The sequence below is a fragment of the Calonectris borealis genome, chromosome 1 (assembly GCF_964195595.1).
Source record: "Calonectris borealis chromosome 1, bCalBor7.hap1.2, whole genome shotgun sequence".
NCBI classification, from domain to species: Eukaryota; Metazoa; Chordata; class Aves; order Procellariiformes; family Procellariidae; genus Calonectris; species Calonectris borealis.
The window spans coordinates 89,739,723-89,752,619 of NC_134312.1; the positions used below are offsets into that span (position 1 = coordinate 89,739,723).

At 45.8% G+C, this 12,897-nt stretch overlaps 1 protein-coding gene across 2 annotated transcripts; it reads left to right on the plus strand.

The window, feature by feature from the left end:
- Window positions 1–4,985: 4,985 nt before the first annotated feature.
- COX17 (cytochrome c oxidase copper chaperone COX17) lies at window positions 4,986–7,817 on the plus strand. Of its 2 annotated transcripts, none has more exons than XM_075166533.1 (4): window positions 4,986–5,117; window positions 5,201–5,346; window positions 7,095–7,205; window positions 7,611–7,817. In XM_075166533.1, exons 2-3 carry the CDS (start codon window positions 5,228–5,230, stop codon window positions 7,177–7,179), a joined length of 204 nt encoding a protein of 67 aa, XP_075022634.1. In that variant the 5' UTR covers window positions 4,986–5,117; window positions 5,201–5,227; the 3' UTR covers window positions 7,180–7,205; window positions 7,611–7,817. The 2 variants fall into 2 exon arrangements, with proteins under 2 accessions (XP_075022634.1, XP_075022625.1); XM_075166524.1 differs by having other exon boundaries at window positions 5,006–5,113.
- The last annotated feature ends 5,080 nt before the right edge of the window (window positions 7,818–12,897 follow it).

Genomic DNA, 12,897 nt, shown 5'->3' on the forward strand with positions numbered 1-12,897 from the left:
TGTTGCATGGCAAATTCGTAATCTTTACTAATATGTTTGGATATGCTTTCAGCAGGCAGTGAAAATAAGAGGCATAACATGAAATTGATGATAGTCATAATCTTAGCACAGACTGGGGAGAGATTTGCAGAAAAAAATGAGAAAGACATTAAGATCCTTTAAGTTTATACAAAAAACAAGCACTGATGTCTTTTTTTTTCTTTTTTTTTTTCCTGCACAAATATCCAGATTTCATTGGAAAAGTTATTCATCACTGGAAACAGTGTCTTGACTGTACTGTAAAAACATTAGTTTCTTAGCAAAAGCAAGCAGTGGTCGCAAGTCTTGAAATTAGTTTTGCTGCAAATTTTGGTCGGGACTAAAGTTTCTGCTCTGCCTGTTGTTGTAGGAGGGTCGCTATCTTCTTTACGGTGGAGGGCTAGGCCACAGAGTCCTGGTCGCAGCATGAGACCCCAGAGTTTCTGGGATGCTGTGGGGCCGAGTCCTGCAATGTCAGAGACAGCAGTCCTGTTTCTAAAGTGGAAAGTGACTGCAATATTGCAAACTACCTTCCACCTCCAGCCTCTGACGCTCTGAAGATTTGGCCGAATTTCTGGCAAGACATGATCTGTTCATCTGAATGCTTGTAGGGCATTCAAAGAGACAGAAATGCCTTAAAAGTAATCTTGATTCTGCTCTTGTTTCTTGAAGGACTTGCTTGCCAGTATGGAAGGAGATTATCTCCATACAGCCTTCCATGGTGATCTCCCAGGAGGGGATGGTTCAGTCCTGTGGTACAGCATCTCTGCATACAGAATTCATGCCGTAGTCCTGAAAAAAAGAGGATTTGCCTCTTCAGCCTGGGAAGGGACTGGTGCATCACTTCTTGAGGTGATTTTAGCCCAGTGAGCCACTTGCCTTCACCTAAAGATGGAGTTTGACGCTTAGAGGGGATGTAATTAATCACTTTAGGGTCTTTTCCATTGTACCAGATCAGAGCAAAGGTCCTTCCATCCCAGCATTCATTCTCTCTCGGGTCACACTGCTGAGCTGATAGTATTTGGTAGTTGCAGGTCTGCAACTCTGATCAAAAAGAGAAACTCTATCCTGTGCTTGGGCAGTTAATATAATAGGCAAGAGGGCCCTGACAAGTCATCTTGCTCAGAGGTTTGAAGTCCTTTTTTCCCGTGTGTGTCTAAGCGCTGACCAAAACCACAGCCAACTTCTCTGACAATCAAACACAGTGTATGGTTGACTGGGCTGCTGGAGCAGTAACTGTCTCATGTTTATACTAAGTCAAAGACAAAATTACTTCTCTAGACCAATATTAAACAGATTTCTTTTTTCAAGATGATAAAGGGTTATTGATTGCCAGAATAGGCTCTACGTGGAAAATTTTAAAATACCTTCAGTTCTGTTTCACCACACAGATTTTCCCCAGCTAAATTTACCTTCTATCATGTATATTAGAAGTGTGAGAAATCTGGAAAACCCCGGACTACCCCAGATTGCTACTTTCAACTGACATTGATAGGGGCTTACCCTACTTAACAGTAACAATGAATGTAAATATATTTTTGAGGTTCCTTGAAAAGTCTGTCCATTTGAGTCTCTCTAACAGAGAAGTACTACTTTTTTTGGACAACCATTCTTTTAGTGGGCTGAAACTGAAGATACAGGAAGCCAACGGCATAGACTGCAGTGCTACTGTGATGTTTACAATCATGAGTCACTGTTGTATGTTCTTTAATTCTGATAAAGGGCTGTACAGCGAAAACAATTTGGAAACCCGTGGCAACTGGGCAGTGTCCCCCTATTTCACCCATTAATCCTCAAAACCCAGATCTGTAAATGTCCAGTGCTATCTGTAGTCCTTGTACTCTCACATGTGGCACTAGGCTGCCAAGTGACATGGTAGATTGAGGGAGGGTCTTTTTTCATTATCTCTTTCAGAAGCTCTGAGATTTTCACTGAATCTCCTTTCCTGGGTACTGGATCTGAGAGTTTTCCAGCAGTCTCAACTCAGTAGCCTACCCTCAGCCATTCCTCTTTGACTGGTAGATGAATCTGTTCATCCTGACACGTACTCTTTAATATAATTCTTCTGCCACTGTCAGCAGGCAGAGGACAAATGGAAAACAAAAAGCACCAAGTTAACAAGCAATCCTTACGCACAATGTAACGTCAGAAGAGAAAAGGCTGTGATCTCTCCTCTGCACTGTAATTTAAATTAGTGCAATCTGTATGAGAACGTGTTAACTGTGTTTTAATGGCAATTCCCTTCCTTCTCCTCCTTCCCTGCCCCTTCATCCCACCAAGAAGTGATTCCTTCTTCCAGGGTGATTCTGTTACAAACTATTACCATGCAGGCAGTGTGGCGAAAATAGCAGTACTCCTCCTTAATCTATTTGGAAAGCTGCTAGAGTTACAATGGAGTGCTGTTTGCAGAGATGTTTAGTTCTCCACAGGCCATACCTTTGTGCAGACCCCTTCGAAGTTGTCTCCCAAGATGACTAAATTTTAACCTCCCTCTACCCTTGTTATCCTGTAACTCCGGCAAGAGAATAGAATGTGTTTTGTTTGGTCTTTTCCTGGTTTCTATAGGCCAAATCAATCTCATTCAAACTCTTTTTTAAATAAAAGATGTTGTTAAATAAAAGATACTGTTCACTTGCAGACTTGGGAAACCCCCTTTGAGGTTTTTTACCACAGGCTTTCCCTCAGAGTTTGTGTTGCTATCACCAGCTCTATCTAGGCCTTTGGATAGTGGCCAGCAGATAAAGCTTTTTAGGAAGAAAAGACACAGCTAGTTAATTTGAAAGGAAAACATGCTTAATATGTTAAAAAAACTAATAACAAGGCACTGCTTTGGGGAGCTGATGCATGCTTTCGATAGGCGTTTCAATCTTGGCTCCATCTTGCAGCATGTTTACATGCATTTGGGAAAAGCATATTCTGGTCAACGTATGCAACCTGTGCATCTTCCAGTTCATCGTGCCTGGCTGCATGGCCTCCCAACGTGTGTGTGCTGAACCAGGAGGCTGCCTGGGCGTAGGTCAGTCTGAACAACCTTCCCAGCCAAATGGGATAGCTGGGGACAGGCTACTGAGCTGAGACTCATGGATAATTACGTAGATGGCTGATTAGGTGAGTGAGTGTTACACGACACCGTTTCAGAGGTAGGATGGCAATGCATAGGCAATCTTCTCAAGAGCCTGCGTTTCAAGGAGTCGCACTGACAGGTTGCCCCAGAGGTGCCTCGATGGTGAAAACAGGAGAGCCTCATCTACCCGTGTGATGAAAATGAGGCGCTTTGGGCTTCTGGAAAAGAGCTAGGTTCTACTTCTCGTCTCTTTTTGTGAGAATGAGGGGATCAAAAGAGAACCCTCTCCTATCATTTACTCATTCAGATAGAACGAGTCAGTGGTGTTGGCATTCACCTTGGTGATCCAGAGAAATAGAAGAGCAAAATCTCTCAACAGAGAATGACCTCACTTTTGGCCTGGCTTATTGGAAGGGTAAATACTGAAAATAATGAAATCATTCTCTGTGTTGCCCAGGGCTCTTGAAAACAACAGGGTTGCTTGATATTTCATGCCCTTTATAGGGCAGGACCCTTTTCAATCTTTCATCTGACTGGAGTGCTCAGATCCCTAGCAGATATTTTGAGCTCCTGAGTTTTGTTGAGACTGAGAGCATGTAACCTGTTCTATAAGAGCTACTGCTATTTACTCTTCATTACAGACCAAAATAAATACCTCTGTGATTGACAAGTATGGGATAGTCTGCCCCAAGGGTAAAAAACTCATCCTAAAAGTCAGAAATTAATTAGATACCTAAAATACAGGCTTTCTGTCCCTCCAAATGTTCTTGTCAGTGTTCCTATAATTTTGGATCCCCTTAGTAGGGGATCCCTTAGTAGGGACGTGGTTTAGTGGGCATGGTAGTGTTGGGTTGACGGTTGGACTCGATGATCTTAGAGGTCTTTTCCAACCTTAATGATTCGATGATTCTATGTTTAGTACCTGCTATAAGCTGCCAATTCTTGACTCTTGCTACACCCCATTAAAAGGCACAGCAGCTGCATCCCAGTGGGAATATTCTTTTCCCCTTCCAAGCTCTCAGCAGTGTCACATCCGCTGATGTACAGCCCTTCCTGTGTTACCTGTGTGGGGTGTCCTTTTGCTCTGCAACGTGCCTGCCATGTATGTGTGCAGAAATAATCCTTTCATCATCAGGGATGGTTGCAGGCACAGGTGTAGCATGCAGTTGCCTTAGAGTGCTGACTGTGGCAAAATAGCCGAGTGTATAGCAGATCCCTGGAAGGCAACAGTGACTGCTGATGCCTGGTTTGGGGCAGACTACAATGCAAAAGCAACTCTGTATCTTTTCACTTATTGCCCATGGCAGGGACCGGCCATGAAACAGCAACATTTCATGTTGCAATGATGGCTACGCTCATATGTGCAGTGCCTGCAGAGCCACGTGTTCTTCACTCCCACAGATCTCCAGTTTTCTGTGTGCAACTGCAGTAAAGAACTGAGCCCCCATTTTCTCCACTGCTTGAGGAGGACAAAAGAGCTTTAGGTAGCTGGCTACAACTTTCTGATCATGGAACCTGGCTCTAGCAGAACTGAAATCCTGTCAGTTGTTGCTCTTGCTAAGACTGCGGCGGGTGGCAGGTCCTCTCAGCTGCTGACGCCATTTTTCACCCTCCTGCTCCCTCCTCTTTCCCTTCTCGTTCTGGCTCGTCAACTATCGAGTTTCCCTGGAGAATGTCTCTTTCGATACGTTGGTTGATTGTTACAGAATGGGGATCCGTGTGTGTTATAACCCTCCACCCTCGCGCTGAGGTAACGGTCAACACCGGCAGGTGAGTGAACGGCAAAGCGCGCCCTGCGGCGGCGCATGCGCGCCCGCCGGGGCAGGAGACGCAGGCGCGGGAAGAGGCGGAAGGACAGGCGGAGGGAGGGCTTCCGAACTACATCTCCCACCATGCCGCGGGCCTCGGCCGCAGAGGGGTCGGGAAGGGGCGTGTGGCGGGGAAGGTTACCCGGAACCGGCAGAGCCCTCAAGGCCGCGAGTGCTGTGGCGGAGGATCGCGGCGGTGTCTCTCCGCTCTCGTGCCGGGCAGGCAGGTAGCGGCGCGCGCCGGGGGCGGGGCTGGCTCGCGCGGGGTGGGAGCCGCTAACGGTTGCTCCCGCCCCCTTCTCCCCCGCAGGCTGTGGCTGCCGGGGAGCCGACCGCCATGTCGACGGTTGCTGCCGCCAGCTGCGACACCAAGGGCGCGGGGGAGGCGCGGGAGGAGAAGAAGCCGCTGAAGCCCTGCTGCGCCTGCCCCGAGACCAAGAAAGCGCGGGACGCCTGGTGAGGGCCCCAACCGCCGGCGGCGGCTCCCGCCTCAGAGCGGGGGAGTGGCCTCTGATGGCCCTGAGCTCCCCGGGGCGGGTGGCAGCTTCTGCGCGGGTATTCCCCTTCGCAGGCTCGGCCCATCGCCGAGCTGCTGGGGCGTTTTAACCGGTCCTCCGCCCGCTTTCGGCCTGGCCCGGTGGATTTCCCTCCCTGCCCCGCTCGTTGCTACCTTCTAGGAGTTTCTGCCCCTGCCAATATCCCGGGGTGATTTTGTGAGCCCACTCCGGGCCGAGGGTCCTGGAGCATGCAAGAGGGGTGGGCGGGAGAGTGCGGAGGAGGAAGAGGAAATGTCTTAAAAGGATAAATTAGAAATGAAGAGATTAATATCTAATAGCCCTAGTTTAAAACAGGTTTCAGAGATTAGCTTTTAATGCTGCTTACGAATCTTCACTACTGTTGACTGACTGAAGCAACAAGTACCAGCAGGTAGTAACATTTTTATTTTTTAATTGATTGTAAATGCTGTTCTCTTTTAAATAAAACAAAATACTTTGGTTTTTAGATCTCAGAGGATGACATTTCTCACAGTAGTGCAAAATTTGGCAATGGTGTGTATAGCTGCAATTGTAATTGTAGGCTTAGTCACGATCATTGGACCTATCAAATAGCATGAAATGCGCCCCCAAAATAGAGTTCGTTTGTCTATAACAGTAAATTACTTTAGTCTGGCAACCAAACTGTCTTTCTTTTTTACCTGACAAGTGGTGCAGATCTTGTTCAGTAGGTGACATAATACTGGACACTCTATTTCTGGCAAAGTTAGGGGTGTGTGTCTAGTTACGTGGCAGAGTGAAGGTGAGTCCAGGGCCCTCTAAGAAAAGGGTGGTAGGATGCAAGTCCCGGGTCAGATGGAGTTGCCCTGGGAGGCCAGCACACCTGTCCATGCTTATTGTAATAAAACTTAAATGATTAAAAAATAAGATATTTTAGTTATTCACAATTTGGTAGTTTCTTCCTTTGGCAGCAAGAATAGCATAATCTGGCAGATGAGGGTTGATCAGACCTGTGACCTGCGCTCTGCAGCGTAGTGGGATCCCCACCTCTGAGGACAGGAAGCACTCTTGCAAGTCAAATCAAAGAGCGAGTCTGATCTGCTTTTGCGGTATACGTGATATGTCAATGATGGTAGGCTTTTGCCACTGTTTGAATATGTATTAGACACTTGGATGGCTGAGTAGCATCAAAAGTTACCATATGTGGTAAATCCTTTTTTTTAAGAGTAGCTAGCCAGTTTTTTTTGTTTCACGTTCCCTAAATACCAACTGAAGCTGGACTAAAACATCGTTTACTGGTCAACCTATTCCAACTGGTCTCTTACTGGAGAAATTTTGTTGCTTCTGTACTTAATGATTTGAAACTGGTTGCTGACGAGATCAGCATACTCAATGAAGTGATGCGATAGCCTTGTGTTGTATAACAAATCCCTGTCTAGACTTGCCCAGAATAGACACTGGCCTGTTAACAGGAAATTCTGTTACGCATCTCATCAGAGTTTTAAGTGCACTGCTCCAGGCTTGGGCACTTTTTTGAGATAGTATTATACTTTCCGAAAAAGCGCTACCCTGGACAGGATGGGCAAAAGGATCTCTGGAGCCTAATAGGGTTTTTTGATTGTCCCCAACAGCTTCTCAGTGGCTTTGACTAATAGTAAGCTAACTTTTTGTTGCTGAACCTTGTTTTGTTTTTTTTTTTTTTTTTTACAGCATCATTGAGAAGGGGGAAGAAAATTGTGGGCACCTAATTGAAGCTCACAAAGAGTGTATGAGAGCTCTGGGCTTCAAGATATGAGTGAGATGAGGAGGACTGTGAATGTGGTGAGTATAGCCTTCAGGACCTCTGCCTCGGAAGTGCCCTGGCATGTCAGCTGGTGCCACTGGAAGGCCCAGAGTACTGTTCATGATGGCAAAGGTATCTTCCTTATGAGAGGGAAGGCAAAGTAATCCTCATTGACGCTAGAGTAAGTACTGCTGTCCTTGGGAGGGTGATGAAGCCTTCTGGCAGTACAGCCTTTGTGAGTAGCTCTTCAGCAGTAGAGTATGGTTCTGCCTCTGTTGTCTTCGAATAGATCTGAACTTCAACTTAGATTTCTAATGGTAGGGCAGCGTGGGGGTTAGTTTTTGTGGGTTTGTTGCTGGGGTTTTTTGGCTGATTGTTGAACTGTCCCTCAATATCCAGTGGAAATCCATGTTTTGTGAAGCTGTCTTTCTTCTCTCTTCTAGATGATGTCTGTGGTGTGACTGTGTTCTGGAAAGCTGCAAAATAAATTATTTCTGCAAGTTACTTCAAAGAACAAATATAAACAAAGAATCTATTTATAAAGAGTCTCTAATGATAGACTGCATCACGTCTGTGGCTTTTCCACTGCTAGCTCTTGACCGCTGCTATAGAAAATATATTTTTTCCTCTTAATAAAAGTCTGAAAATGACCGGTGTTCCTGACTTCTATTTCTTTTTAAGTAAAGAAATGACAGTGATCATCTCATTCAAAACACTATGCTATAGGAATGGAGAGAATGACAAAAGCCTGCTTACTCACTGACGTGATTACTCTGGTGTTGTGGTTGAACACATGGGCTTTCGGTGGGTTTTCCCGCTGATGCCAATTGAGAAATCGTGCTAGTAACCCTGCCCTGTTACTGCCTTCAGCAAAGTCATGCTGAAGCTTGTAGTGCCGTTTGTGACAGTAGGCGTAACTATATTTGTACAAAGATGACTACAGCCTTGTGAAATGAACTTTCCTTGGAGTCAAAACTGGATTTGCTTTCCCCTGTTAGAATTCTTCCAACTTTTTTTGAATAGCTTTACCCTAGGATTCAAGCTTCATTCTTTACAACGAAGAATTAAGTACTTTCCATATCAAACTCAAATTCTTGAGCCAGTAGTTCTTCAAGGGAAAGGGAGCAGAGGACTGCAGATAGATGTACAGGTCACTTGCCTGAAATAAAAGCTTTTTTTTTATGCCCAGTTTTTGTTGGTCTTGTGCTAGGCATGGGCTTTTCTTTTCTGGCTTTTTTTCTCACTTGTGTGACGTGACAGTGGGAAGATGGTTGTGGCCTTTGATTTCTTCTTGCAATCTAGAGCAAAAAAAGTGCGATTGGTAGTTTGTTATGCATGCGGGACTTTTTTGGTTTCATACTATGTCGCTGTGCAACCCTAATGTTCTTCCTTTGGTGAGTTGACTTTGCTTAAGATGGCATCGCTGATTACTTCCTCTCCTCCTGCTGAGTTTTCTTTTCAGAAATTCAAGATACAAAATCTGTGCTTTGTCTTGATTCTTCTCTTGGCTTTGATCCTGTTGGAGGGATAGGTGCAGTCATGATCACTTCTCTGCCTGCTGGGCCCTGCATATTCTGAGCTAGCAATGAATAGGCTGTGAACGTTCAGTATGTGACACTTGGTACCGTCTCTGCTGAGACTCACAAGTTGTGTGAGGAGAGTTTAGATTCTGCTTCTGGGAATGTTTCATGAAGGTCCTGGAGTCTGCGGAAATGTACTCTAAAATGCTTGCAGGGGACAATCCGGGCTGTTAGACTTAGCTCTACACTGCTCGTCTGCTCTCCTGTCCTGAGGTGAGAGTTGTGCCCATGTTGGCTTCCAGCCCTAAGAGAAGGGACACAGGTGTAGTTCTAGCAGAAAGCGCTCAAAGCCGCCTGCGGTGCTGTAGCTGGCTGGGGAGCAGGACCTGGTGCTCCTCTTGGCATTTATTGTTGTCTTGAGGTAGAAACTTGAATAAGGTCATTTATTATTGAATCAATGCATGTCAGAGCTTGAACTGGAGAGAACGTTAAAAGGTGGACGAGCACCAGCTTTGTGGTAGCATGTCTAGTCTTGGGTAAATTGTGGAAATGATGCCACAGAGTAAAGAGCAGGGCAGGGGTTGGCAGTGGTCAAGTAAGAATGGAGTGCTATTTAAATCAGGTCAAGAAAAGAAGAAATGGGTCCCCGTACAATTTTACACAAATTCTATAAACTTAAGAAATGGGATATCTAGGCCTGCACGAAGGTAAAAGCATGGTAGATACTTTAGCAAGTTTTTGGAAGGAAGGTGATGAGTGGGATGCTACAATACCTGTGTGCAACAGGTACAAAAAGGATACCTATACTTAAAGCAACAACGGAAAAACCTTGTAGTCAAATCACATTTCTTGCTGAGCGGCTTCATTTGTTACTACAGGATTTCTGTGGAGTGGATTCAAGACTTGATTTGGGGAGTGGGAGTTGCTGGGACTGTGTTACTACTTACCGCTGGATCTGGTGACAGACACTGCCCTGCACAGGGTTTTCAGTGTACCTGCGAGGGCATGAAACGTGGTGGTAGCAGGAAACTTGACTAAGCTATGTAGCAGAACAACTAAATACTGTACATGCCATCTTTGTCCCTTTGTGATTCACCATGAGCTTGTCTGGAGCAGGCTTTAGACCTTTCCCAACAGTTGTAAATCGAATGTGACTTGAAACACCAAGTGGTTATTTTGGAGCTACAGGGTTTATTAGTGTGTAAGTAACAGTTTTGCAGACTAATGCCAGCGATGCACTATATAATAAATCAAAAAGGAGATGTCTGGTTATGCCCTCTCTGACTTTAAGCCACCAAGGTCTTCGTGTCCTCAACACAGGTGATTGGACTAGTTTTCAGCTTATGGGATCAGTAGTGAACCTGTAGATTTCCTGAGGATGGGCAGAATAGCCAGTCATTTAGCTGCTGTGAGATTTGGGACTGATAATCTCTCAGTGCGGTGGTGCTCTCAAGGACGGAGGATTTATTTGCCAAACATAGTGCAGGCTGCACCTGGATTGCATCATCGTGTGGGGCTAAATATTAAGTGCTACTGGTTGAATTCATTATAAGTGGGAAAATCTGTTTACACAGATCTTTTTACACATTGCCGGTTTCAGTGCTGAAAGCACTGACATGTCTATTTTTCTTCTTCACAGACTCATTTTATTGTAATGCCTATGTGCCTTCTTCCAGGGAAGAATCTTAGTGTTGCTCAGGTGTTTTCTATGCACTTGCTCTCTTGATTCCAAATTGTTTTGGGCCTTGGTATCTCCCTTTTAATACTTGTGTGGCTTTCCCCTTGGATCGGTATTGGCTTTGAACACTCATCTCACATTAACCCCAGCATCCCTGGATGGAAGGCATGTATTCTAATTCAAGGCAAGGCATGAAAATAAAATTTCGCTTTGGAATATTAAGAGCTTTTTGAACTCTTGCTGGGTGGAAGACTGAAAGTGCTGTGAAGATGGTCTGTGTGGCCCCGGTACTCTCAAGGGAAAAAGGAAGATTTGAGCCTTGGTGGCTCAACCACTTTACAAATGTTCCTTTTAGAAAACTGGGCCTGAAAACACCTAAATTAATCTCTAGCATGTGCTCAGAGATTTACCTTTTAAAAGGCTATATCATTCTCTCTACAATGTTACATTCAGCCCCAGCAGAAAAGTTGCATGGTTTCTAATGAGAGCTTTGTGCTGAGACTGCTGTGGGTTTAAAGCTTCCTGTCTGGCATCTGCAGGGAAGTCACAACGAGCCGTCCTCGCCTGCGCCGCTGGCCCCGGCAGCACTGTGGCCCTGGCACACGCCTCTGGGGTTACTGCAACGCCACTCCCCATGTTCTGGAAGACGTCAGAGGAAGCACCACCTTTGTCCTAACGAGTCATTAAACATTGTGTTCCAGAGTACTTTCTAGCTCAGGAATTTACCTGAGAAGTGAAATTAATAATTTTTTTTTTTTTGGGTCACTTTCTTTGATGGTGCCGCAGAAGTTTTTTGGTAATGCAGAAGGGTGGGAGAAGTTGCAATGTTGCTTCCTCTAATGTAGTTCTATATTGCTATTCATAGCAGTTCAGTTTCCTCTCACAGGTCTTATGTAAAGTATCTTTCTCATAAGTGTTCCCAATCTTGATATCCCAACTCCTCTTTATATCGAATGTCAGCCTATCTTGGAAAGAGGGCCCCTTATAGTATTGATTTTTTGCAGAGGCCTAAAGGTTGTTGTTGGGATCATCTATCAAGTAGATGGCAATGGTATGAAAAACAGAACTCGGTTCCCAAGATTTTTATTGTGGTGCTTTGGCTATAAGATCACCCTTCCCTCTTTGCAAAGAAACTCAAGAGAAATTAAGTTCTTCATTTCCCCATACCTCTTGCAGCTGAGCCTTGTTCTGCTTCAGTCGGTAGGATTTATTTCTTCACCTAAATAAGGGACCACTGGAGACAAGGTTTCCTGTTTCACTTCACTCGTAACAGAAAGCATCTTTCTGAGTGGATCATACTCACCCCCTGTGCAAAGCTTAATTTGTCTTGTTTCCTTCCCACGTGCCAACCTGTCAAGATGGCGCCGCCTTTGCTGCTCTTAGGAGTCGTACCACTCCGTGTTCCACGTGGACTAGTTGTTGTAGAGATAGATTGTACTGTCCAAGACCATGATGAATTCTTTAAGGTTTCCATAAAGCATTGCTTCAGCCTTGCCCAATAGACAGCGTTATTCCAGAGCGCTATTAGTAGAAGAGGCGATTAGTGTGTCTTTAACTGAATGGTGCCAATGGGAATGGCATGTTAGGCAGGGCAGCTGCAGGCTCGGCCTGAAACACGACCACCCTCGAAACCCTATCTCTACTCCACTGACCCAGGCAGGCTGACTTCATACGGTTGACTGACCGTGCGGGTTGCGTCAATGCCTGAAATGTAACTGCTTCCTGGCAGCGGGGCAGATCCTGCCTGTATGACTGATAACGTGTTACTCGAAGCAGGGGAGAAATTGCATTTATGCATCTTTTCTGTAGCTGACCACGGAGGACTGGACTGGGCGGGTCCCTCTTCGTGCCTGTGTCCCAGGTTACCCGAGTGGAAAGCGTTTGCTTTCCTCTTCGTGCTAAATGAAGGTCTGGGGGGGTTCCAAATTGCTATTAAAAAATGAATATGTGAGATGACGTTTCCCAAGGTTGCTTCGCATCAGAGCCTGTTATCTGTGGGGTGGGAGAATCCTCTCTCAACTAGGATTTCCCCGCAAAACACGCTTCCAACTGTTACACTCCCAAAGTTTTAGGCAGGGTAGTCTCCTCTTCGTGGTAGATGAAGCTGGGTCCCAACAGCTCATTTACTCTAGCTTTATCCCTTGCAATCACAACTGGCTGCCAGCGCAGAGCTTTCCCTTGTGCCCCTTGGTCTAAAACGCCCCAGGAGATGGAGCTCCCTGGAGCAAGCTCCTGTGCTGCAGTGCCCGGAAAGCATTTCTCGAGAACCAGCCTCTCTTCTTTTGCTAAGTCCCTGCCGCTGCTACGAGCCACAGTGGGAGAAGGGGTGACCTTTTTCCTTTTTTTGTTGGGTGAAAGTCACTCTCTTGCGGGAGTGCAGAGCGGTGTGGAGCCCCACGTGGGGCGGGAGCTCGCTGCGATAAGCTGGTTGTTTTCCCCTCTCCTTTCCCCTCCTCGCACTGTGCCGGGCTTATCTGGGCGCCTGAGTTATGTTAAGTAGCGGGTGCATGCTTGCTCTCTGTTCTCCTCGCT

Bases quoted from the DNA above. Each gene is read 5' to 3' on its own strand.
- COX17 (XM_075166533.1), top strand. From the start codon at position 5,228: ATGTCGACGGTTGCTGCCGCCAGCTGCGACACCAAGGGCGCGGGGGAG. The intron at 5,347-7,094 runs GTGAGGGCCCCA...TTTTTTTTACAG, and splicing joins AAGAAAGCGCGGGACGCCTG to CATCATTGAGAAGGGGGAAG.